The sequence below is a fragment of the Megascapheus bottae genome, chromosome 10 (genome assembly GCF_031878675.1).
Source record: "Megascapheus bottae isolate mThoBot1 chromosome 10, mThoBot2.hap1, whole genome shotgun sequence".
NCBI classification, from domain to species: Eukaryota; Metazoa; Chordata; class Mammalia; order Rodentia; family Geomyidae; genus Megascapheus; species Megascapheus bottae.
Genome location: NC_143518.1, coordinates 34,154,243 through 34,177,713, shown reverse-complemented (window position 1 = coordinate 34,177,713; position 23,471 = coordinate 34,154,243). Strand labels below are relative to the sequence as shown.

Below are 23,471 nucleotides of genomic sequence, written 5' to 3'. Positions count from 1 at the left end.
TTTTCTGATGGGCTGTTGTGTTTGTAGGTTTTTTGTTTTTTTTCTTCTGTGGGTCATGGGGCTTGAACTCTGGGCCTGGGGACTGTTCCTGAGCTCTTCAGCTCAAGGCTACTACCCTATCCCTTAAGCCATAGTGCTACTTTCGATTTTCTGGTTGTTTATTGAAGCCCAGGCTGGCTTTGAACTGCAATCCTCATATCTCAGCCTCCTGAGTAGCTAGGATTATAGGTGTGAGCCACCACGCCTGGCTGTGTTTGTAGTTTTGTAAATATGCAGGCATAATTTTTGGGGAGGTGGGGGTGCTGGTTCATGGGCTTGAACTCAGTGCCTGAGCGCTGTACCTGAGCTTTTTTGCTTAATGGTAGTGTTCTACCATTTGAGCCATTGCTCCACTTCTGGCTTATTGATAGTTAATTGGAGTTTGGAGTCTCACACAGACTTTTCTGTCTACGCTGACTTAGAACCACAATCCTCAGATCTCAGCCTTCTGAGTAGCTAGGATTGTAGGTCTGAGACACCAGTGCGCAGCTTACAGGCACAGTTTTTCATTTTATCTGTTTTTGTGTGTGCAGTTATTAACTTGTTATTACCAAAATCTCTGTTATTCCACACAACTCTTGTTAATCCTAACAGAGAAATGAAAGAACATGGAGACTGTTCCTAGCCCAACTTGCAGGGAAGAATGTTCTATATATTTTCAGCTGTTGCTTCTTTTTCCTTGTGTGTGGCATACATAAATGTTTTTGAGTTTTTCTCTGAAATTAGTTTTCCATTCTCCCAAAATTATTTGTGTCAAGAAAGCCAGTGGGATTTTGTTGTTGTTGTTGTTAGTCATAGGGCTTGAACTCAGGGCTTGAGCCCTGTCTCTGATCTTGTTTTCCTCAAGGCTAACACTCTACCACTTTGAGTCACAGTGCCACTCCCAATTTTCTTGTGGTTAATTGGAGATAAGGGTCTCATAGACATTCAGACATTTGTGCCCTGGATGGCTTTGAACTGTAATTCTCAGGTCTGAGCCCCCTGAGTAGCCATCAGCACCCAGTAGAGCGAGTGCTTTGAGTGTCCCCAAATTCAATGTAAACTTCTGTCTTCATCTTTATTGACCTCTCCTCATCATGAGACTGTGTGGGTCATTTTCCTGTGGGAGACATTTCTTTTTGTTTTTACATTTTTAATATTCCTTCTTTTTTACTGGCTACTATTTCATAGAAGTTTTTCATGTTTTCCTCCCTTCCTTCCATCCTTCCTCCCTCCCTCCCTTCCTTCTTTCTTCCCTTCCTTCCTTCCTTCCTTCCTTCCTTCCTTCCTTCCTTCCTTCCTTCCTTCCTTTTTTTCTTTCTTTTTAATGCTGTAAGTGATCAGACCTGTGGTTTTATGCATGATAGGCAATCTCTCTACTACTGAGCTACATACTCAACCTTGTTTTGAGACAAAGTCTTGTTGTTTAGCTTAGGCTGGCCTATCTCCTTGCAATGCCTCAGATCCTCAAGAATTAGAATTATAGAGTTGCACTACCAAGCTTGGTCATAGACTTTTGGTAGGCTACTCCTCTTTTCTAAATCTCAAGTTTTGAAGCTGAAGTCTTTTTGTTCTAATTCTGCCTAGATGGTATTAAGTATACAATCTATATTTGTATATCCTGCTGATTTTTAAATTAATGATTCTAGTCTATACTTCTAGTCTGAGTCCTCAGACTTATGAACCTAGTAGTCTCTTTGACCTCTCTAAGCATTTCTAATTTAACATACGCAGTGGAAGTCTCCTGCTATCTTGTTTTAACTCTCAACTAGTTTTCTTCAACAACCTCCCTCTTCTTTTGCTTCAGCTAGAAGCACAGCCATGTGTAGTCTTCCTGTGTGTTCAGGAAATAACATAGGCTTGTGGCTAGTAACAGTCACAGCAGACTTGTTAGAAAACCTTTCTTTCAGCAGAGTACAGTGGCTCACTTCTGTAATCCTAGCTGTTCAAGAGGCTGAGATCTGAGGATCCTGGTTCAGAGCCAGCCCAGGCTCTAAAGACTGTGAGACTCTTATCTCCAATTAATCTCTAGAAAATGGGAAGTGGGGCTGTGGCTCTAGGGTAGGGTGGTAGGTAGTCTTGAGCTAAAGAGCTCAGGGACAGCGCCCAGTCTAGAGTTCAAGCCCCATGGATCCCCACACAAAACCCTCAAATATTTCTTTCAATAAGTGCAATTTATTTACCCAAAAATTGAACTTGTCTACTCTTCTCCATTTCCTTGGCCACAGACCTAGTCCATATAGTTAGTTCTTACCTGGATCTTTCCGGTTCTCTCCTAACTGCTCTCTTGTTTCCTGCTCTTGCTTTCATCAAACCCATTTTTGGTACAATGTCAAGGTATACATGTAAAGTAAAATATTTCACATTTCAATCTAAACCACTTTTGTGCTTCTCACTACTTTTAGCAATTCCAGCTCCATATGCCTGCTTTTCTTGTATTTCACTCCACATGGTCTTTTATGTTTCTTAGACCTTTTCCCCTGCTGCTTGGCCTAAAGACATTCTCCTTAGTTTCTATGTGGATGTTTTCTCCTTACCATTTAAATCTTGACTTAAATGCTATCTTCTTAGACTATTTATCTAAATAGATACTGTGTTGCTTTGTTTGCTTCTTTCACAGTATTTATCAGAGTTTGGATTTATTTATGTGTTTTGTTTGTTTTTGCATTCATCTATCTTATGCTTGTCTTTGAAGGTGGAGACTTGTTTCTTGGTTCCCTGTTAGATTCCTAGGATCTAGTAGAGTACTGGCTACAGAAGTGTTATTTAGCAAATGTACACATATATTGTAATACTGAGGTTTGGACATTGGACTTCATGCTTACTAGGTAGGTGGTAGGTCATTTGAGCAATTCCTCAAACCCTTTTTGTGCTGCTGCTGATTATTATTGTTATTATTTTTGCCAGTCCTGGGCTTAGGCTCAGGGCCTGAGCACTATCCTTGGGTTTTCTCAAAGCTAGAGCTCTACCTCTTGAGCCACAGCATCACTTCTGGCTTTTTTCTATGTATGTGTTACTTAGGAATTGAACCTGGGTCTTCATGCATGCTAGGCAAGCACTCTACTACTAGGCCAAACTCCCGGCCCCTGCTGATTATTTTTGAGATAAAGTTTTGCTTTTTTGCTTAGCCTACCTGGATGTCGTCCTCCTATTTATGTTTTTAGCTATTGCTGGGCTAACAGATACATGCCAACTTTTTTCTCTTGTGACAGCATCTTGCAAATTTTTTGCACAGGCTGACCTCAAATCACACTCTTTTTCATTTAAATTTTCGGAGTAGCTAGGATTATAGGGCTAAGCTTAGTAATGAGTTTCTTATAGTAAACTTCCTAGGAACTTAAGATGCAAAGAAATAAAATTTTATCTATATATGTTTCAGTTATGATCATTCTGTTTCAAATGACAAAGCCCTAATGGTGCTCACTGAAGAACCACTACTTTATATTCCTCCACCTCCTTGTCAACCTCTGATTAATACGACAGAGTCGCTCAGGTGAGTGTTGTGAATGGTTGTAGAAATATGTGGGTGGGTCTCATGATTAATGTATTTTTTTTTTTTGCCAGTTCTTGGGCTTGAACTTAGGGCCTGGGTACTGTTCTTAGACACTTTTTGCTCAAAGCTAGTGCTCTGCCACAGTGCCACTTCCAGCTTTTACTGAGTATATAGTACCAAGGAATCAAATCCAGGGCTTTGTGCATGCTAGGTGAGCACTCTACCACTAGGCTACACTCCTGGCCCTAATGGTTAATTTTTTTTTTCCCCCCTCATGGTTAATTTTGAAACTGTAAGCTCAAGCCCCAGGACATTGAAAAAAAAAAGAAAAGAAAAGAAAAAAAAGAAAGAGAGAGAGAAAGAAAAAAAGAAAGAAAGAAACAATAGAAAAGAGAAAAAAAGAGTCAGAAAGTTTATGTTCAGGGAAGTAAGAATGATAGATTTGATTTACTATGAACTCATAGGAACCCACCTCTTGGCTGTTCCAGCTCAGAAAAAGAGGGAGCAAGAAATGTTCCAGAGAGAGCAGCTTGTCTGAGAGGCTGAGTGCATGCAGAGGGCTGGTGTATACAATGGGAGACCCTGCTGTGTGAGATGCTTAGTAGCAACAGGGACATTTTTGTACAATGAAAATCCAGAGCAGAAAGTGAGACTGATACACAGTAAATCTAGGATAAGGCTTGGCTGTGTTAGTCAGCTTTCTGCATTACAATAAAATGCATGAGTCCATTTTAAACCTTAAAACTTGCCTCAGGTTTTTTGTTTGTTTGTTTGCTTTGTTTTTTTGTTTTTGGTGTGTATGTGGTAAGTAGTAATCAATTAAAGTTAACTAAGCATAGCCGAACATCTAACAGTTTCTTTAGAAAGTAAGCAAAATAGAAAGAAGTTATATTGAACTAATCTTTAAAAAATTTCCACTGTTGAGGCTTGGAGTTTGGCCTCGTGGTAGAGTGATTGCCTAGCATGCACACAGTCCCGGGTTTGATTCTTCAGTACTATATACATAGAAAAAAGCCGAAAGTGGTGCTGTGGTAAAGCTCTGGCCTTGAGAAAGCCCCAGGACAGTGCTCAGGCCCTGAGTTCAAGGCCCAAGACTGGCAAAAAAAAAATTCCACTGTTGAAAAACTTATTTTTCCACTGTTCACTGTCCACTGAAAACAGTTCATTGTTTTCCCTGTCTCAAGACAGAATATTTTCAGTCCATCATATATCCATTTGTTGTTAGGGGTCCTATGAGTTAAATTTTGCCCAGTGTTCTAGATTTTTGTTTAGTCATAGCTCAAGTGCAGAAACAGGAAAAACTGTATTTGTGGGGAAATATTTGTATTCAGTCTTTAGCAGATACTTAGCTACTGTGCTTTTCTTAGAATTTTTAACTTCTGATTGAGGAGATTTGTATATAAAAGTGCATATCCTATTAAAAACAACTTAATCTTTGTCTTAACTTTTTTTAAAAGTTTTAACATGAATTTATTTTAGTGTAAGAGAGTTAAGTAGGGAGAAACAAAAAGAGAAAATTTCCTATGCCCTATTCAGGGTATGAGAAATTCTTGTCTTAGCTCCTTCAAGTTAGAAAGTAATATTGCATAATCCACTTCTTGAATACAGAATGATAAAATTCATTTCTAACCAAGAGGTAAGACATTTATTTCTATGAAATATTAAATTAAGTAAGCTGTTTTGTAGGTTGAATCATGAACTTCGAGGCTGGGTTCATAGACATGAAGTGGAAATGACTAAGTCCAGAAGAATGACAAATAATCAACAGAAAACTCGTATACTTCAGGTTTGTTTCTGCTTGTCTTTGAACAAGGGCTGGCATGGCTGTTGGGAGGTTTCCCTTAGGGGCATTGCTTTTCTCCCCTGGAAGACTTGGAAAGTATTTCTTTGCCTACTTGCACACCTCCTGCTGCTTCTGTTAATGTACAACAGAATGTTGTCCTTGTTAATGGAGCCCTCCTCCAAGGTCATGGCGTTAGGTTCATGCCATTTGGCTTAGGTTCCATAGCACCAGAATTTCCTGGTCAGGCATGGTGCTCTTTCTGATTCTTTTTAAAATTTGCTTCAAGTCAGGAGTTTCTGCATATGAGTATTTCTACCAAATTTTCTGTACGTATCGATATAATTAGTTATACTGTTTATCTCTTCTTAAAGCTTTGCAAAAAGAAAATGTTGAGGGGGAGGGTGGGAGGGAAATGGGGACCATGTCATGAGAAAGGGTATCAATGTTTGTGAAGTTATACACCTTCTATCTGGTGAATATAACGTAACCCTTCTATTAATCACAATAAAAAAGAATTGTATTTTATAAGCCTTAAAAAAAACAAAAACAAAAACACAAAAAAAGAGAATGTTGAAACATAAGCTTGAAAATGAAGATGTCTCTGTGGTGGGCTTTGTGATCTTAGATATGTCCCACTATAGGTTAATGACTAGACTCGGAACTTTTCAGTGGAACTTTTGTGTTAACGTTGCTTGCCTCAAAGTACCATTCCTAGTCATTCCATCATTTATCAGAAATTTTGTTAACTGTTTCTGAAGCACCGGGCTAGCACACTGTGATTTCCCCGTGAATATAGCCTATGGCGGTGATAATGAATCGGGCACTGTTGTAGACTCTGGGAGTATGGTAGTGAATGGTGAACTCCTCCTTCAACAGCTTGCTTACCTTTTAGTGGGAAAGTTAAACAGTAAGCAAGTAAATAAATATGTATATAAACTCAGAATTAGAGATGTAAACAAGTACACTCATATGCTAAGAGATAAATAAGTGCATACATACATTCAAATTTAGAGATCTCTCTAAAGACAAATTTATAGAGATTTCTCTAAAGCAAGGGGAAAGGTTAGAATCTGAGTTGAGAAATGAGTTGTTATTTTAGCTTACGTCTCTAAAGAAGGCTTTTCTGAAGAAATTCCATGCTAGTGAGGTATTGTCAAAGGTAATCAATGCTGGCTGTTATAGCAGCCTTAAATTCTCCATAGCTGAATGGAAACAAAACTTGTCCTTACTCACATAAAATCTAACATAAGCTCTGTGTGGAATATTTTTCCTCCCATCAGTCCCTAAAGATCCACATTTTTTCTGTTTTTTTTTTTTTCTGTTATATATTCATGCTCACAACTTGCAGTCTTTTACTTTTGACCTTGAGTATTAAGGAAGAAAGAACTTGGAAGATTATGCAAAAATATTTTGTGGAGGTGTGAATTTTTTTTTGTCTGTCCTGGGACTTGAACTCTGGACCTGAGCGCTGTCTCTGAGCTCTTCAGCTTGAGGCTATGGCCCTACCCCTTGGCCTGGGCATTGTCTCTGGGCTCTTTAGCTCAAGGCTACTGCACTACCCCTTGAGACATAGCACCACTTCTGGTTTTCTGGTGATTAATTGGAGATAAGAGTCTCACAGACTAAAACTTTTTAGTGCCCCAGCTGGCTTTGAACTGTGATCTTCAGATCTCAGCCTCCTGAGTAGCTAGGATTACAGTTATGAGCCATTGTACCTGGCTTAGGTATGAATTTTAATTATTGTTTGGTTGGCTAAAACTGTCACTGCCTAGTCTATTTCATACTGGTAATTGTAGTTTTTTTTGGTAAGAACATTGCCTTTGTTTTAGAGAGTGACAATAAATAATGTGAAGATTTTGGGCAAAATCTAGTAAAAGAGCTTCTAGACCAAGGGAATAACAAACACAAAGATCTTATGGAGGGACTGTTTGCATATTTGAGGACCCACAGGAAGCTGAGTGAGGCTGAATGCAGTGACTGAAGAGAGTGGTAGACAGTGAGTCAGAGAGGATTTGGAAGTGATAGGCTTCCAACTTCCTGGGCTGTGGTGAGGACTTTCAATTTCATCCTAGCCATGAAGAATCACTACTGAAATGTTTGAGCAGGGGAATGACTTGATCTGATTTATATTATCAAAATACTATTCCAGCATTACACAAAATAGACTGTGATATGGGGAGAGCAGTTTCATATATAAGTGGAAATAAGGAAGCTAGTTTAGATGCATTTCAGTAGTCTAGGTGAGAGATCTTTGGGGCTCATACTAGTATGGTAGATGCAAAGACAGAGGGAAGCACTTGGATGCCAAGTATGTCTTAAAAGAAGAGGAGTTAGAAATTGTTGCTATAAAAACAAAATTCATGATTATTCCTCTGCCTTAAGTACTAAGAGAGTAGTAATTCAGTGTACCAAGAGCAATATTGGGGGAGGTATTAGAGATTGAGTCAGGAATTTTAGTTATGACAGGTTTGATATGAATATTGGACACTCAAGTGGAGAGGTCTAGTGGACAATCAATATGCAGAAAGTTTAGGAGAGAGGTTGAGATTAGAAGTTCAACTACAGAAGAAAGAAAGGTGAGTAAAGAACAGATTCCTGAAACACTAGAGGCTGAAAGAGAAAGAACCAGAGCTTGGAGGAAAGTGAGTGACTCCAGTAAGATAGAAGAAGATGGAGGATGTTGGTGCCCCAAACCCCAAGCAAAGATTTTTTTAAAAAAGAAAGATCGCTGGGCACAGTGGCTCACGCCTGTAATCCTAGCTACTCAGGAGGCCAAGATATGAGGATCAAGGTTCAAAGCCAGCCTGGGCACAAAGGACCCAGACTCTTATCTCCAAATAACCTCTGGAAAATGGGAAGTAGGGCTTGGCTCTAGGGTAGGGCGGTAGATATGAGCTGAAGAGCTCAGAGACAACATGCTGGCCGAGTTCAAGCCTCATGACCCACAAAAAAAAAAAAAAAAGGAAAAAAGATTCATTGTCACAGAGGCCAAGAAGTATTAAGATGAGGGCTGAAAATTGAAATTGACCACTGGAACTGGTTGAAGACTGACACTGCTTTCATTGTAGTTATGATGGCAAAGCCTAATTGAAATGGACTCAGGAAAGTAATACGAGAAAGCGAAGAAAATTATTTCAGGAGATTCCCACAAATAAGAATAGGGAAAGGAGTAGCCATAGGAATCAACAAAGAGGTTTTTATTTTTGGATGGAAAAGACTTTTACCTGGTTTACATAATTATAAACTAATAGAAACATGTCAATTATTTATTTAGAGACTGGTTAGAAGCAGCATGTAATATGTTCAAAAGCATTTTAAGCTGGGCATGGTGGCACATGCCTATAATCCAAGCACTGGGGTGGTGGAGGCAAGAAAATGGTAAATGTTAGTCTACCTGTGCTACATAAAAGTTTCAAGGTAATCTTGACTATAGTGAAAACAATTTTCAAGATTCTCCAAACAAACAAAAGGGAAATCAAGAGACATAGCCCTTTTACTATTATGGAGCTGTTTTTATTTATAAAATAGAGTAGGTGGACTCATTTCTGTAATCCTAGCTGTCAGGAGGCTGAGACCTGAGGATTACAGTTGGAAGCCAGCCCAGCCAGATAAATCTGAATCTTACCTCCAATTAATCAGCAAAAAGCTAAAAATAGATATGGCTCAAGTAGTAGAACACAAGCCTTGGTTGGAAAAAGGTAAGGGGACCTAGGCCACAAGTTCAAGCCCCAGTATTGGAACCTCTTTGCTCTCTCCCTCTCCAAAAATAAAGAATAGGTGGCAGAGGTATAGGTGAATTCAAGCTCTGACCTAGTATTCTATGATTATCTACAATGTGCTTTTCCATGACCTTTTTTTTTGGCCAGTCCTGGGCTTGAGCTCAGGGCCTGAGCACTGTCCTTGGACTTTCTCAAGGCTAGAACTCTACCACTTGAACCTCAGCACCAGTTCCAGTTTTTTTCCTATGTATGTGGTACCGAGGAATCGAACCCAGGTCTTCACGCATGCTAGGCAAGCACTCTACCACTAGGCCAAACTCCTGGCCCCCATGACCTTTTATTTACCTTCCAGAGTAAGTTTATTGGTGGTTTGTACTCCTAGTAGCTGTAAACAGTCATTAACAATGGCCTGGGCACCTCACGGTCCCACTAAGGCTGCTGACAGGCATTGGAAAGCAGCAGCTGGTCCTGCAAAAACTCTTGTCTGACCTGAAATGTGTCAGCTGCCACCATAGCCAGAGGAATGATGGACTTATTGTCCCTTCTGCTAGAGCATGTGTATCATACTGGCAGAACTTAAATTATGTGCAGAATCTGGGTGATAAAAGAGAAAGGGTCATATAGTTCTCAGACTTCTATCTTTGGCTGTAGCAGAGAAGATCACAGGAGGCAGGTATAGACTGTTGGAAGGAGATTGTCCCAGACAGCTGCTCTAATGCTCCTTATGAAAACTTAGATGGAAATTCTTTGCCTGCATGAGTTTCTCTTCTTGTTTCTGTTGGGCCTACCTTTAGATATAATTTGTCTTGTTATTCTTTCCTGCTTGTTGAATATTTACCCTGGAAAGGGGTATTATTTAATCTTGAAGGAATTCTAGTAAAGGGAAAATAATTCTATTTTAATTTCATTGTCTTTGTTCATTTAGAGATTTGTTTAGGCTGTTACTTTGGGTGCATATCTCTGTAGGGAGCTTAGATAATTGTCAGAAATGTAGGAATTTCAGCTGTTACTGTAAAAAGAAAGGACAAGGCTGAATCCGTATTTGTCCAAGTTAAGGAAGTTCTTGGCAAGTTATGGGAAGGAAAAAGCTCATTGTACTTATGCTGTGACAGTTATAAGGCTTGTACAATTCTCTTGGTTCTCTTTTTTGTATAGAGAGCCAATAACTTCACTTTGCCACCATTTTGTCATTTCTACCTTCTTTCCCCTCCAGGTAACCTCTTTCAGATGCTAATAGAATTCAAAAGTTTTTATAAAATCTTATGGAAATTTGGCAAATTAGTGCTTAAACATTTTTAAAAAATTGATCCTAAGTAATATTATACCTTGAGTTGGAGTCTTTCATAAAGTTACCTTCTTCTTAAACTGTGAATTTAGGAAAAGGCAAAACATGAGGGGTTTTGATGCATATTGCATTGAGTCTTTATATGCTTTGAACAGTATTGCTATTTTCACAATATTAAAATGAAAGTAACTTGATCATTAGCAATGTTAATACTGAGAGGTGTGCAATATTTCCTATCATTTTGTTGTTTTTATGGTGAGTGCTTGCTTCTTTTATCTTCCTGCTTTGCTAATCTATCCTCTAGTTGGGTTTATTCTTTCCTGAATAAGAAACATTTGAAACACAAGACATAGAGGAAAAATAAGAGTAAAACAATTTATACCATGAAGACATTAAGCGACAGAAAACTAGCATGGCCTATGACTCCATTTATTGGACGGCATAGGTAGAAGGAAGATGATGGTCAAGGCCAGACCCAGGCAAAAAATGTGGGAAAAAAAATGGCGTTAGGAAATGTCATATTGCTAAAAGGAGAATATAGTAAAAGAAAGACATACTATCTAAATATATAGGCTCCTAATAACAAAGCTTCAAAATAAAACTAAAGAAGTTTAGTAAGTATAAATATAGAATGACTCAGTTTAGGAACATCATCATATAAATTCAGTAATGTTAAACCTCGCGTCTTTCTCTTGCAGGGTGCTCTGGAACAGGGCTCAAATTCTCAGCTGATGGCCGTCCAATACACAGAAACCACTAGTATCGGGTAAGAAATCATGGAGGTTCTTGGCAGGGAATTTTAGTAAAGTTGAAATTCATGCTTCCCTTTAAACCTTAAATTTGTTCCCATCTATAATTATTTTATGTTAATTCATATATTATTTCTTAATAGTTGGAGAAAAGCCAGATAACTGCAAGATCTTGTCTCCCAAATTCCCTAAGTATAGATTTAGTCAGAAATGTTGTTTAGTCATAATTTTGTTGAATACCTTCAGTACCCCTCGCTTTTCTACCTTTGATTTGCATCTATTTCATAAGCTGAGGGAAGGGAAATGTTGCTTTTGATTGTTCTGTGCCAGGGTGTTTTATATGCATTTTTTCTTTAAATCCATAGAATTATGTAATGGGTGTTTGTTTTTTGTTTTTGTAATTTTCAGTCATAGAATCAAATGGCAGAGTTAGAATTCCTTGCTGTTTGTCTTAAAATTCATTTTTCATTATTTACTTAAGATTTTGGAAGATTCAAAAGAGAATGTTATATCTAAAAGTTTAAAACATTTTTACCAAGACATACTGAACTAAAAGGAAAGATAAAAGGCTAGCTCTAGAGCCAGGTGGAGGGTAGAGGTCAGATTACGAATTCTGCCTCTTACTTGCTCTGTGGTTCAAGCAGATTAATGTAATTTTTTTTCTTTCAATTGTATTATATTCTCAGGGTGATGTATAGAGGGATTGCATTTATTAGGTAGTAGGTACATTACTTCTTGAACATTGATACCTCTTCCCATGTTTTTCTCCCAGTTTCCCTCACTTCACTCCCTCCTAATCATCTTGATATTCTCCTTCCTTTCCCTATTTCAAATAAATAAATAAATGTATATATAATATACCGGGTACCAAAGTCAGATACAGTAACAACATAAGAAAAACCGTAAGGAGAGGGAAAAATAAAGGAGAGAGGGGTGAAAGGGAGAGAGGGAGAGGAAATAACTTCACAAGAACAACAAACATAAAAATAAAACTATTGTTTTCATATCCTGGAGTTCATTTTGCTTATCCTCATCCTGTATGGCCCTATGCACATAGCTGTTGTAGTCCTCTGCTAGGAGAATCCTGCATGTGTACTACTTTAGTTTTCTACAGAGTACTGACTGCATAGAGTTAATATAATAACATAATTAAAGCAGTTAAAATTTGGTATACATTAAGTGCTTTCACACATAGTGATTATGTTATAATATTGACAACTGTAAGTTGAAGTCAAAGTAAAAATCTGAGATTCTATATAAATCTGTAGCTCTACCACAGATTTATAGTTTACTAATTATTTAATATTAATATTTACTGATGATCAGCTATGTGTCAGACAGTATTTCTGGGATAAATATATATGTCCAGGAAAACTGTACTTCAAAGGGGTTTTACTTGTTTATAACACAGTCTTGCTATATATCCTAGGCAAGCCTACAATTCATAATCTATTCCAGGCCACTCTCAAACTTACTATCCTCCTACCTCAGAATCTAAAGTGCCGGGGTTACCTGCATGTACCATAATGCCCAGCTGAACACTGGTCTGTGCATTGTCTTACTAGTCAAGAATTTCTGGGATTCCTTTTTGGGCCCTTCATTGGATGGGGAGTATCTTTCATAGCTTTCCTTTATTTTCAAATAAACATTCTCTGTTACCTTAAAAAAAAATGCCTGTTAAATGGCAATGAGTGGCATGTTAGTAACCATGACTGTTTAAAATCTTGGCACTATATCATCCTGTTGTGATGAAGTAATGCAAACATACGTATAGTTAAATAAGTTGGATAATCAGAATTCATTGAATTGGTAAATACTTGTTTTAACACACATGATTGTGATAGCATGGTATTTCTTATTTCTTCCTTATTTAAAAAAGTATTGCCACATGATTGTGGTAGAAGAGTATTTATTTCCTCTGTTTAAAATGTATTAAAATTTAATAAGTATGTACACACAAACTTTTCTGTTCTAATATTGTCTTGAACTAGGCCTATGCATTGTTTCTTAGCAATTTTGCCCAAGACTAGTGCTCTACTACTTGAGCCACAGCTCTGCCATTAGCTTTTTGATGGTTAATTAGAGACAAGAGTTTTATGGACTTTACTGCCTAGGCTGGCTTCAATCCATGATCTGTAGACCTCAGCCTCTTGAGTAGCTATGATTACAGATAAGAGCCACTGGCACCTGGCTAATGATAATATATTGTATATTTCCAAAAAGCTTTCTGGTAGAATCGAGAAAAGCCTGGGCTTGATTCTGCATCCCACTGTAAATAAATAAGTACATAAATAAATAAATAGAGATAAATCTTTGAGGAGATTACTCTGCTTATTCTGAGCACTATATATTATATGCATATATAAAAATGTCTTATAACTACATACAAATTTTGTATCATAATTTTTTATGAAATAATTTTGAGTTTAAAAATTATTTCGAGGGCCGAGAGTTTGGCCTACAGGTAGAGTGCTTGCCTAACAATGCACGAAGACCTGGGTTCAATTCCTGGGTACCACATACATAGAAAAAAGCTGGAAGTAGTGTTGTGGCTCAGGTGGTAGAGCTCTAAGCCTTGAGAAAGCCCAAGGGCAGTGTTCAGGCCCTGAGTCTAAGGCCCAGGGCTGGCAAAAAAGAAAAAAAAATTAAAATTATTTCCAAAATTTTAGTAATGTTTTGTTTGAAAATCATTCTTATAGTATATGCATAGGCTTAGCCTGGGAAGCATTCTGGTTAGCATATTAATAATAACTGATGATTAGCATGTTAATAGCATGTTGTTTTTCTGTAAATTTAATAGGAACTCAGGGAATGAGCTACAAGTGTATTATGCTTCACCCAGAAGTTATCAAGACTTCTTTGAAGCCATCCGCAGGCGGGGAGACACTTTTTATGTTGTATCATTTCGAAGGGTAAGTTCATTTTGAAAGTATAAAACAAGATTTTTTTCTTTTTGCCAGTCCTGGAGCTTGAACTCAGGGCCTGAGCGCTGTCATCGGGCTTTCTCAAGGCTAGTACTCGGCCACTTGAGCCACAGCACCAACTTCATCTTTTTTATGTACATGGTACCAAGGAATCGAACCTGGGTTTTTGTGCATGCTAGGCAAGCAGTCTACCACTAGGCTAAACTCTCGGTCAGAAACAAGTATTTTTGAGTGGCTGCTATGTAGAAGACAGTGGGGCTGAGTGTTATGGAAGATATAAAAATTTAAGAGATAGAAAGCAATATCAAACAAATTACAATGAGTGAGGAAACTGAGTGTTGTGGTACCTGCTTGACTTTGAGTTCTTGGGCGTTTAATGAAGTTAAACATGGAACTGATGTCACACTGTGTGTTTATAATTAGAAGATACTGATTTTTATGTTCTAGTCTTCATCTTCCCTGTAGCCATATTATTGGTTTATATATAAAATGTTAGTTACTTTTGTGTGGTTATGATGAAATACCTGACAGTTTAAGAGGAGGAAGGATTTTGCTGTTGTTGTTGTTGTTTGTTTTGTTTTGTTGTTTTGCTCATGATTCCAACAGGTTCCATCCATGATGGCTGGATCCTTTGCTTTTGGGTCGTTGGTGAGGCAGAATGTCATAGTGGTGGGAGCTACCTTCCTCAGCACATAGGAACTAAAGAGCAATACAAGAACCTGGAGCCAGGTCCACCACCTGCTCCCTCCAGCTAGACTCTACTTTCCCCAAGTTTCTACAACTTCCCAAGTGTTCAACACTTGTCATATCCAAACCATACACAAAGGAAAAGTAAAACCCCAGATTTTCTATCTAAGCATTGAAAATCAGTTGCTATTTGGTTAGTGGGAAGTAGACTTCTGAAATGTAGACTTAAGATGGATTATGAGGTATATATATATATATGTATGTGTATCACTTATTTATATATATATATTGTTTATATTCCCTAGATTCCTGTACCTCTTTTCTTTTTATTTATCCTCATGAATGAATAATGTATTAGATACTGTTAGTCAGGTTTTACAAATTGGGCCTGTACTCACGTTAGTTTTGTTGTTCATTGCTGGCACTCTACTACTGGAAACACACCTCACTTCCAGTGTTTTGCTGTGGAGATAAGCAGGGTGTTGGTGGCTCATGTTTGCAATGCTAGCTTCTCAGGAGGCTGAGATCTGAGGATTGCAGTTCATAGCTAGCTTGGGCAGGACAGTCTGAGAGACTCCTGTCTCCAGTTATTCACCAGAAAACCAGAAGTCTTACTCTGGCTCAACATGATAGAGCCTAGCCTTGAGCCCTGATTTCAAGCCCCACAACCACCACCACCACTAACAACAACAAAAGTAGAATATCAGGGACTGTCTGGGGAAGCTTCCACTCTCAATCTTCAGATATCACCCTTTTGAGTAAGTAGGGTTATAAGCACGAACCACTTGGTACCTAGGTGGTTTGTTGTTGTTGTTGTTGTTTTTTAATAAAGAAGATTAATTACATTTCTTGTATGTGTATAATGTTATTTCTCATTAATTTATTGTGAAAAGGACTACTGGAAAATTATTGATACCTGCTCTCACTCTTTGATGCTTAGACAGTCTGTTGAGACTATTTCACATTCTGTTTGGGTCTTTTATTTCCTATTTTATCACTGACTTAGCACTTTTTGGCTTTTTGTATCAAAAAGTAAGTTTACATTTGAATTAGATAATAACAATTAGTAGAAGACATCCTTTTTCACGTTTTCTTGTTTTAACAATAATAGCAAAGGAAGTTAGTTTATTGTAGTAACTATAAACTGTGTCACAAGAGAAGAATGTAGTTCTTAAATACTTGGATTATTCTTTTTGCCATTGGTAAAATGAAACTATATGAATGAATGAATGAATGAGTTACTTCATGTTTAGTCTTTTGTTCTGTCTTTCAGTGTAGAATTATTTCCTAAAATTTCATCCAAAAAAACATGTGACATGACTTCTTATTCAAAATGACATAGACTTTTCTTCTACTTATTAATTCATTGACAGAAATTATTACATTGAAAATTAAGGAATATTTCTGTTTAGAATAAGCCAGACAGAGCAAAGCATATTTAAAATAATAAATGGATATATATTTTATAAAATGTCTTAATATCTAAAGAATGTGCAAGTAGTCATTGGCTATTCAGTGTACCATTACTTAATAAATCAACTGTCCTGAACTTAGATTCTCTTACCTGCCACAATCCTACACCTTTAATCATATTACTTCTGCAGCTAACATTAGTTTCTCTTAAAGTAGACACAATCTTGGGTAACTACTGAGTTCCTGTTACAGGTCAGCAAGAAAGAATGCTTATGATCCCAGAAGTCTTGACAAAGGCTCAAAAGGTTTTCTGTTCTTTTAACTTTTCTTCAAAAATTCTTGAGCATAGTCATAGTGACCTACTCTCTTTGTTGAATTCCAGTTGTTCAAAACTTAATTTCCCATCAGTTATTTCAGTATGATTTTGAGGATGAGTGATGGAAAATAACTTTTCTCATATTTTCAAATCACTGTGAATATGTTGTTACTAATACATAAATAAGAAATCTAGTGTTTGCTTTTATGTCTATATTATAGTCTACTTTAGAAAGGAAGAAGGTAAATTGATAAATCTAACAAAAATAGCATGGGACAGAAGCAAATACTCAGGAAAGCTCAAATAAAGTTGGCTTACAAAGTGATTCCTGAGGAAAAAAAAAGTGAGAATATAGAGAGGTAATATTAGGTTATCATTCTGCTGAACATTGAAATATCATCATTCTTTTTCAGTAATGTCTAAAAGGATTAAAAAAAAATCTTAGTGGGGCAGTTTCTATTTAGGACAGGTTCTCAGCTGGACATTGATAGTTCATATCTGTAACCCTAACTGCCTAGGAAACTGAGACTAGAAGATTGTAGTTTGAAGCCAGCCCAAGAAGAAAAGTCTTTGAAACTCCATCTCTAAAATAGCCAACAAAATGCTGAGTTGGAAACATGGTTCAACTGGTAGAATACCAGCTGAGCAAACAAGCTGAGCAAGTATAAGACAGCCCTTGAGTTCAAACCCTGTTCTGGGTAGAGGTGGTGTGGGGAGTGTTTTTAGTCAGGAATGGTAGTATATTCCTGTAATTCTAGCACTTCAGAGGCTGAATTTGAGGCCAGCCTGTGGTACCCAGCAAGAACCTGACTCAAAAATGAAAGGGCTGAGGATGTTGGTCAGTGGAAGAACTGTTACCTGGTATTCATTCTCAGCTTGGTATGAAAAACATAATCAAAACTAGATTTTTTTTCAGTTTGTCATATCTCTGCTCACTTGGTATTTCTTTTTCAAATAAGAAGTATGTTTATTTGGGGAATAATTTTGTTTAATATTTTCTATTTTCTTTATCTGTCTCACAGATCAAAAGTAAACACTTTAAAGTGTCATTTCATTTCTTTCAAATACATGTTTTGTGTAAGAAGCGAGTCTGCTTCTGAGATGTTCCCTCCTCCCTTGAGAATTTAGTGTTGTAGCTATAGGACCATATTTGGATGTCATTCTGTGATTGCTTATAAAACATTTATGAGCATATACCACATGTGGCATGGATTTTTAATAGTACTTCTTAAGCAACAGAAACTTGCTGTAAGAAGTACAGCAACTGAGCTATCTGTGCTTGTACTTGATCGGCTGGAATGTACACTGTTTTTCACAGAACACTGGAATAATAAGTTGTTGAAACTTATGATTAACAACAGATCTAGTGATTTAGTCTTTTTCACACATTGCTTAATCAACTTCCCTACACTATCTCATGTGAAAGACTGGACAGTCTTGCCTTGTGATGTATAGCCCATTCATTTGTGAGGATGTAGGGTTGGTTTCATTAAATATGTTCTCTTACTTTGAAAGCCAAGAAGTTCCTGCAGAAGGATAAGTCTGGGGCCATTCTTGTGAGAAAAGGCTTATGATGAGGCCATTGAATCTTCCTAAACTTTACTAAAACACACAAAACAACCTGTTTTATTTTTTAAATTCATCCATTGGTCCTTAATCTTTTGCACTGAAAGAATCATCTTCCTGGGCTGGGAGTCTGGCCTAGTGGTAGAGTGCTTGCCTAGCATGCATGAAGACCCCGGTACCACATACATAGAAAAAAACTGGAAGTGGTGCTGAGGCTCAAGTGGTAGAGCTCTAGCCTTGAGAAAGCCTGAGGACAAGTGCTCAGGCCCTGAGCTCAAGCCCAGGACTGGATGGATGGATAGATAGATAGATAAATAGATAGATAGATAGATAGATAAGAATGTTTTACTGCTAAAGTGCTACATAAGCAGTCCTGAATCCAGCAGAAAGTTTATTTAGCAGTAGTCATTTGTTTGCCCTTTTAAAGTTGTTTTAGCCAGTTAGCAGCTTTACCTTTTGCCTCTGATTCTAAGCTTTAGAACTAAAGGAATTACCTTGGTGAGAACTTTAACAGTTTTATATGTCAATAAGGTGGAACTTAGAGGTATTCTTCAGAATTTAGAGGTACTCTCTCCTTTCCTCTCCCTCCTTTCCCCCTTTCTTCCTTTCACAGTATCAGCTTTATATTCAGTGTTTCTTGTTTGCTAGACAGGCTTTCTCTTTTTTTTTTTTTTTTTGCCAGTCCTGGGCTTGAGCTCAGGGCCTGAGCACTGTCCTTGGACTTTCTCAAGGATAGAGCTCTACCACTTGAGCCTCAGCACCACTTCTGGCTTTTTTTTTTCCTATGTATGTGGTACCTAGGAATTGAACCCAGGTCTTCGTGCATGCTAGGCAAGCACTCTACCACTAGGCCAAACTCCCGGCCCTAGACAGGCTCTCTTACTGCTAAGCCATGCCTCCAGTACTGTTCTTCATGGTCTATTTTAAGGATAAGGTCTCTTTCCACTTGGAGGCGCCTAAGCCATGACCTATGTACTTAGAGTCTTGTAGTTTCTGGGATTACAGGGTTAGTCACTGAGTCCAGCCTACCTCCAAATAGATGGAGTCTTATGGACTTTTCTGGACCTACAAACTGCCTTACCAGCCCCCCCCCCCAAGTAGGTATGGTTACAAGCAGGAGCCCATGGTGTCCAGGTCTTAATTAAAAAAAAAATGTTGGTGAAATTTTAGAATTGATAAAGTGCTCTGCTTTCTTTCTTTTTTTTTTTTTTGAGAAGGGATAGAATCTAGTATTAAGCAACATGAGTCAGAAACTCATGTAATTTTGGCAAATGTTGGAAATGCTTTGATTGTACAAATTTTAACTGATTAGGCTGGTTTTTTTGGGGGGGGGTAGGGGAGGGGCCTGGGGCTTGAGCTCTTCAGCTCAAGGCTACCACCCTAGCCTTGAGCCAAGCCCCACTTTCCATTTTCTAGAGGTTAAATGGAGATAAGAGTCTCAGGTCCTTGGACCGGGAGTTTGGCCTAGTGGTTAAAGTGCTTGCCTAGCATGCATGAAGACCCAGGTTCAATTCCTCGGTACCACATACATAGAAAAAAGCTGGAAGTGGTGCTGAGGCTCAAGTGGTAGAGCTCTAGCCTTGAGAAAGTCCAAGGACAGTGCTCAGGCCCTGAGCTCAAGCCCAGGACTGGCAAAAAAAAAAAAAAAAAGAGTCTCAGGTCCTTTAGTGCCCAGGCTGGCTTTGACCTTTAATCCTCAGAACTCAGCTTTCTGAGTAGCTAGGATTACAGATGTAAGCCACCATGCCCGTCTGATTAGGCTGTTTGATCAAAATGTTTGCTAAAGCTTTTGCTCATGTTTGCTATAAAAAGTTTTACAAAATAGTAATAATTCTTAGTTAATGCCTAATATGTAAAGCAATGTCATGCTTTATACATACACACACACACACACACACACACTCACACTCACACACACACACACATAATTTAAAAAAATTTAATTAGCTGTTCAACATATCAGTTTGTGGGTACAATGCATCCTGATTAATTTCACCCCTTCTGTCATTCTTCCCTTTCTCTCCCAGCCCTACCTGTCACATCTTTTCTCGATGCATGTAATTGTTTCACAGAACTTTAAAAGCATATGTAAGTAATTTATATATAAATGTGATCACATACACTAAACTAAACTAAATTTTTATGTATGTCTAAATGATCTTCAGGGGGTGGAGGAATTTTCTTAGTAATGAAAGGAAATATTGTTCAGTTTATAACATCTGCTTCAGAAGGACACAGTTCCTTCTTTTGTTTCTGAGACTTTATCACTTGAGCATACACATGGATTTTGGAGTTTGGCTATTTTCTCGTCTTTAATCTCATGACCTTTCAGCCAAATTCTAGCTGGAAAGAATGAAAATAAATGAGTTTGGAAAGATACTTGCTTTTTTAAAATTTTGGAATATTATTAAAGAATTTATTAACATTGATTTTTACATCATATTTCATGTTTAACAAACAAGTATTCAAGAAGGGAATCTCTATAGTTTTTTTGGAGTCTTTGAAGATGGAATTAAACATTTAAAAAACCCTCTTTTTTGGAAGGCTCTTTTTTCTGTTTTTTATTTTAACTTTCTGTAATATACAAATACATTATAAAAAATAGAGCAGAGTTGTTTAAGTATCTACTTAATCTATGTTTATTTAATGATTATATCAGCAACTCTTTTCCTATTTCATTTCATGGTACACATTGACACTTTTAATCTTACCAACTTTATATTCACAAAACTCTTTCTCATACATAATCTCATTGGTTCTTTACACACAATTAATTGTTCCTAGTTCTGTTTTACACATGAAGAAACAGGCAAAGAGAGACTAAATAGCTGCAACAAAAACTAGCATTAGAACCATGGCAAAGGTAGGCTCAGTAATCCATCTTGTAATTCCAGAATTGGGAGGCTAAGGTAGGAAATTGTTAATTCAAGGTCAGCTATGGAATAAGACCTTTTTTTAAAAAAAAAAATAAAACTAGAAACCAAACCCAAATTACTCTCGCTCTCTAAAACCTAAACATTTTTGTTGTGAGATCTGCTAGATGGTGTTAGTGAAGTTTTGTATTACTTCACTATTTCTGTTTGTTAAAGTTGCTTGATTATATACCAAAATACATTGTGTCTGTATATGAAGATGCAATTCACTGAAGGTTGTTAAAAAGTAAAGAAATGAGGAACATAGAAAGGAGAGGGTAATAAAAGGGGCTAATCTCACAAATGTACAGCATATACTTAAGGAATACTACAGTGAAACACCTTTGTACAGTTAGCATACACTAATAATATTAAAAAGTAATTGAGGGCCGGGAGTGTGGCCTCGTGGTAGATTACTCACCTCGTATTCATGAAGCCCTGGGTTTGATTCCTTGTTACCACATAATCAGAAAAGGCCAGAAGTGGTTCTGTAGCTCAAGTGGCAGAGCACTAGCCTTGAGGAAAAAGTGTTCATGGACAGTGCCCAGGCTGTGAGTTCAAGCCCCAGGACTGGCAAAAAAAAAAAAAAAAAAAAGAAAAAGTAATTGGGACTCAAACTAGAACCCTTTGGAACACAATTTCTCTTAAGAAATAAAACATAGCCATTAGAAAGAATATATACTGTCATTTGCAGAAAATGAATGGCTCTAGAGCAAATCATGTTAAATAGGTAGGCCATGCTCAGAGAGACAAATGGTGTATGTTCTGTCTGATATGCAGAAGTTAGATCTAAAGTGGGATAAAACAAATTATATAGGAGTCTAGATATTCGAATAAACAGTGAGACCAAAAGAAGATACTCTTAGGAGAGGTACAATGACTAGTGCCTCTTCATATTTATATAAAGTAATATACACACTGAAACTCCAAGGAAACAACTTTATTTTTAGGTTTTTGATGATTCTATCTTCTTTATGAATGGTGTATTTGTGTATGTCTTTAGAAGGTGGAATGGGGAAGCACAGAACTCAAGGGGGAAAGGCTGAAAGAGTGCAGCAGTGGAGCTCACTGGACATGGATGAAAGTGAACTATACTGTACAACTTGTGGGTGGAGACAGGAGGCAGGAGGGAGGGACTAGAAGATAATAAGGAAACAGAAGACACTCTACAAAAGGAAATGTACTGATTACTTGACTCAGGTAATGGTAATTCCTCAGCACATCACCTCTCTAATAACAACAAATTAATTTTAAGAAAGACACATTTAAGATACTAGATCATCCATATTTCTGAACTAACAAAAAGCTCACTTTGTTAATACAGCAAATAATAGAATCATATGCATAATATAGATTTATGGTATACCTGGAGAGTAATGTAGGATAACAGCGAGAGAAGAGAAAATGCAATGTTTGTAAAAAAGAACAAAAAACAGCTAGGAGTCAGTAGTACATGCCTGTATTTTTAGCTGTTGTGAGGCTGAGATCAAGAAGATCAAGATTAGAGGCCAGTCTAGACAGAAAAGTTCTTGAGACCATAGCTGGGTTCTGTGATATGCATTCTGTCATCCCAAGCAACATGGGAGGCTGACATCAGGATGGCCATTCCAGGCTGGCTGGACAGAAAGTTCTGTGAGACTCTATCTCCAAAGAGGGAAGCTAGACACGGTGCCATGCACCTGTGATCTCAGCAGCCACTTAGGTTAGTGGCTCAGGTGCTTATAGAGACCTTATCTGAAAATAACCATAGCAAGAAGGGCTAGAGATATGGTTCAAGTGGTAGATCACTAGCCTAGCAATATGAGGCACTGAATTTATATGTGTATTTTTATTGTAATTAATAGAAGGGTTACAATTATATTCGCCAGATAGAAGGTACAATACTTCGTACACATTGATACCCCTTTTCATTGGCCCCATTTCCTTACTCCCATCCTCTCCTCTCATCTTGTTTTCAAATAAACAAATAAACATTTATACAATATACCAGATAACAAGGTCAGATACTGTAACAATATGAGAATAACCAAGAGACAACAAAAGAGATGAGAAGTAACATAGTAAATTAAGAACAACGATCACACATTATATAGCTGTTGTTTCCATATCCTGGAGGTTCTTTTATTTAGCCTCATCCTATATGGCCTATGTATCTAGGTTTTGGGCTATTGTAATCCTCTGCTAGGACAATCCAAGGTTTGTACTAATTATTACAAATGAGGGAAACCATTGAGCCTATGTTCCTTTGGGTCTGACTTACTTCACTTAATATGATTTTTTTTCCAAGTCTTTCTGTTTCCTTATACAAATGGGGCGATGTCATTCTTTCTGAAGGCAGCATAGAATTCCATTGTGTATAAATACCACATCTTTTTCATCCAGTCATCTACTGAGGGGCATCTGGGCTGGTTCCATATCTTTGCTATGGTAAATAGTGCTGCAGTGAACATCGTTGTGCTAGTGGGTTTAGTATGCCCTTGTTTCTGGACGATTGGGTAAATGCCAAGTAGTGGAATTGCTGGGTCATAGGGGAGAGACACTGAATTTTAACCCCAGGACTACAAAAGGAGAAAAAGGGGTACACAACTTTTTTTTTGTTTGTTTGT

General features: G+C 37.6%; 1 protein-coding gene across 1 annotated transcript in view; it reads left to right on the top strand.

Annotated features, from left to right (window-relative positions):
* Atf6 (activating transcription factor 6) overlaps positions 1–23,471 on the top strand; it is a 143,312-nt gene that overhangs the window by 59,272 nt on the left and 60,569 nt on the right. Inside the window, exons 11-14 of the mRNA XM_090340601.1 lie at positions 3,398–3,511; positions 5,198–5,297; positions 10,997–11,064; positions 13,848–13,959. Coding sequence (XP_090196727.1) covers positions 3,398–3,511; positions 5,198–5,297; positions 10,997–11,064; positions 13,848–13,959 — 394 coding nt within the window. The remainder of the gene's footprint in view (positions 1–3,397; positions 3,512–5,197; positions 5,298–10,996; positions 11,065–13,847; positions 13,960–23,471) is intronic.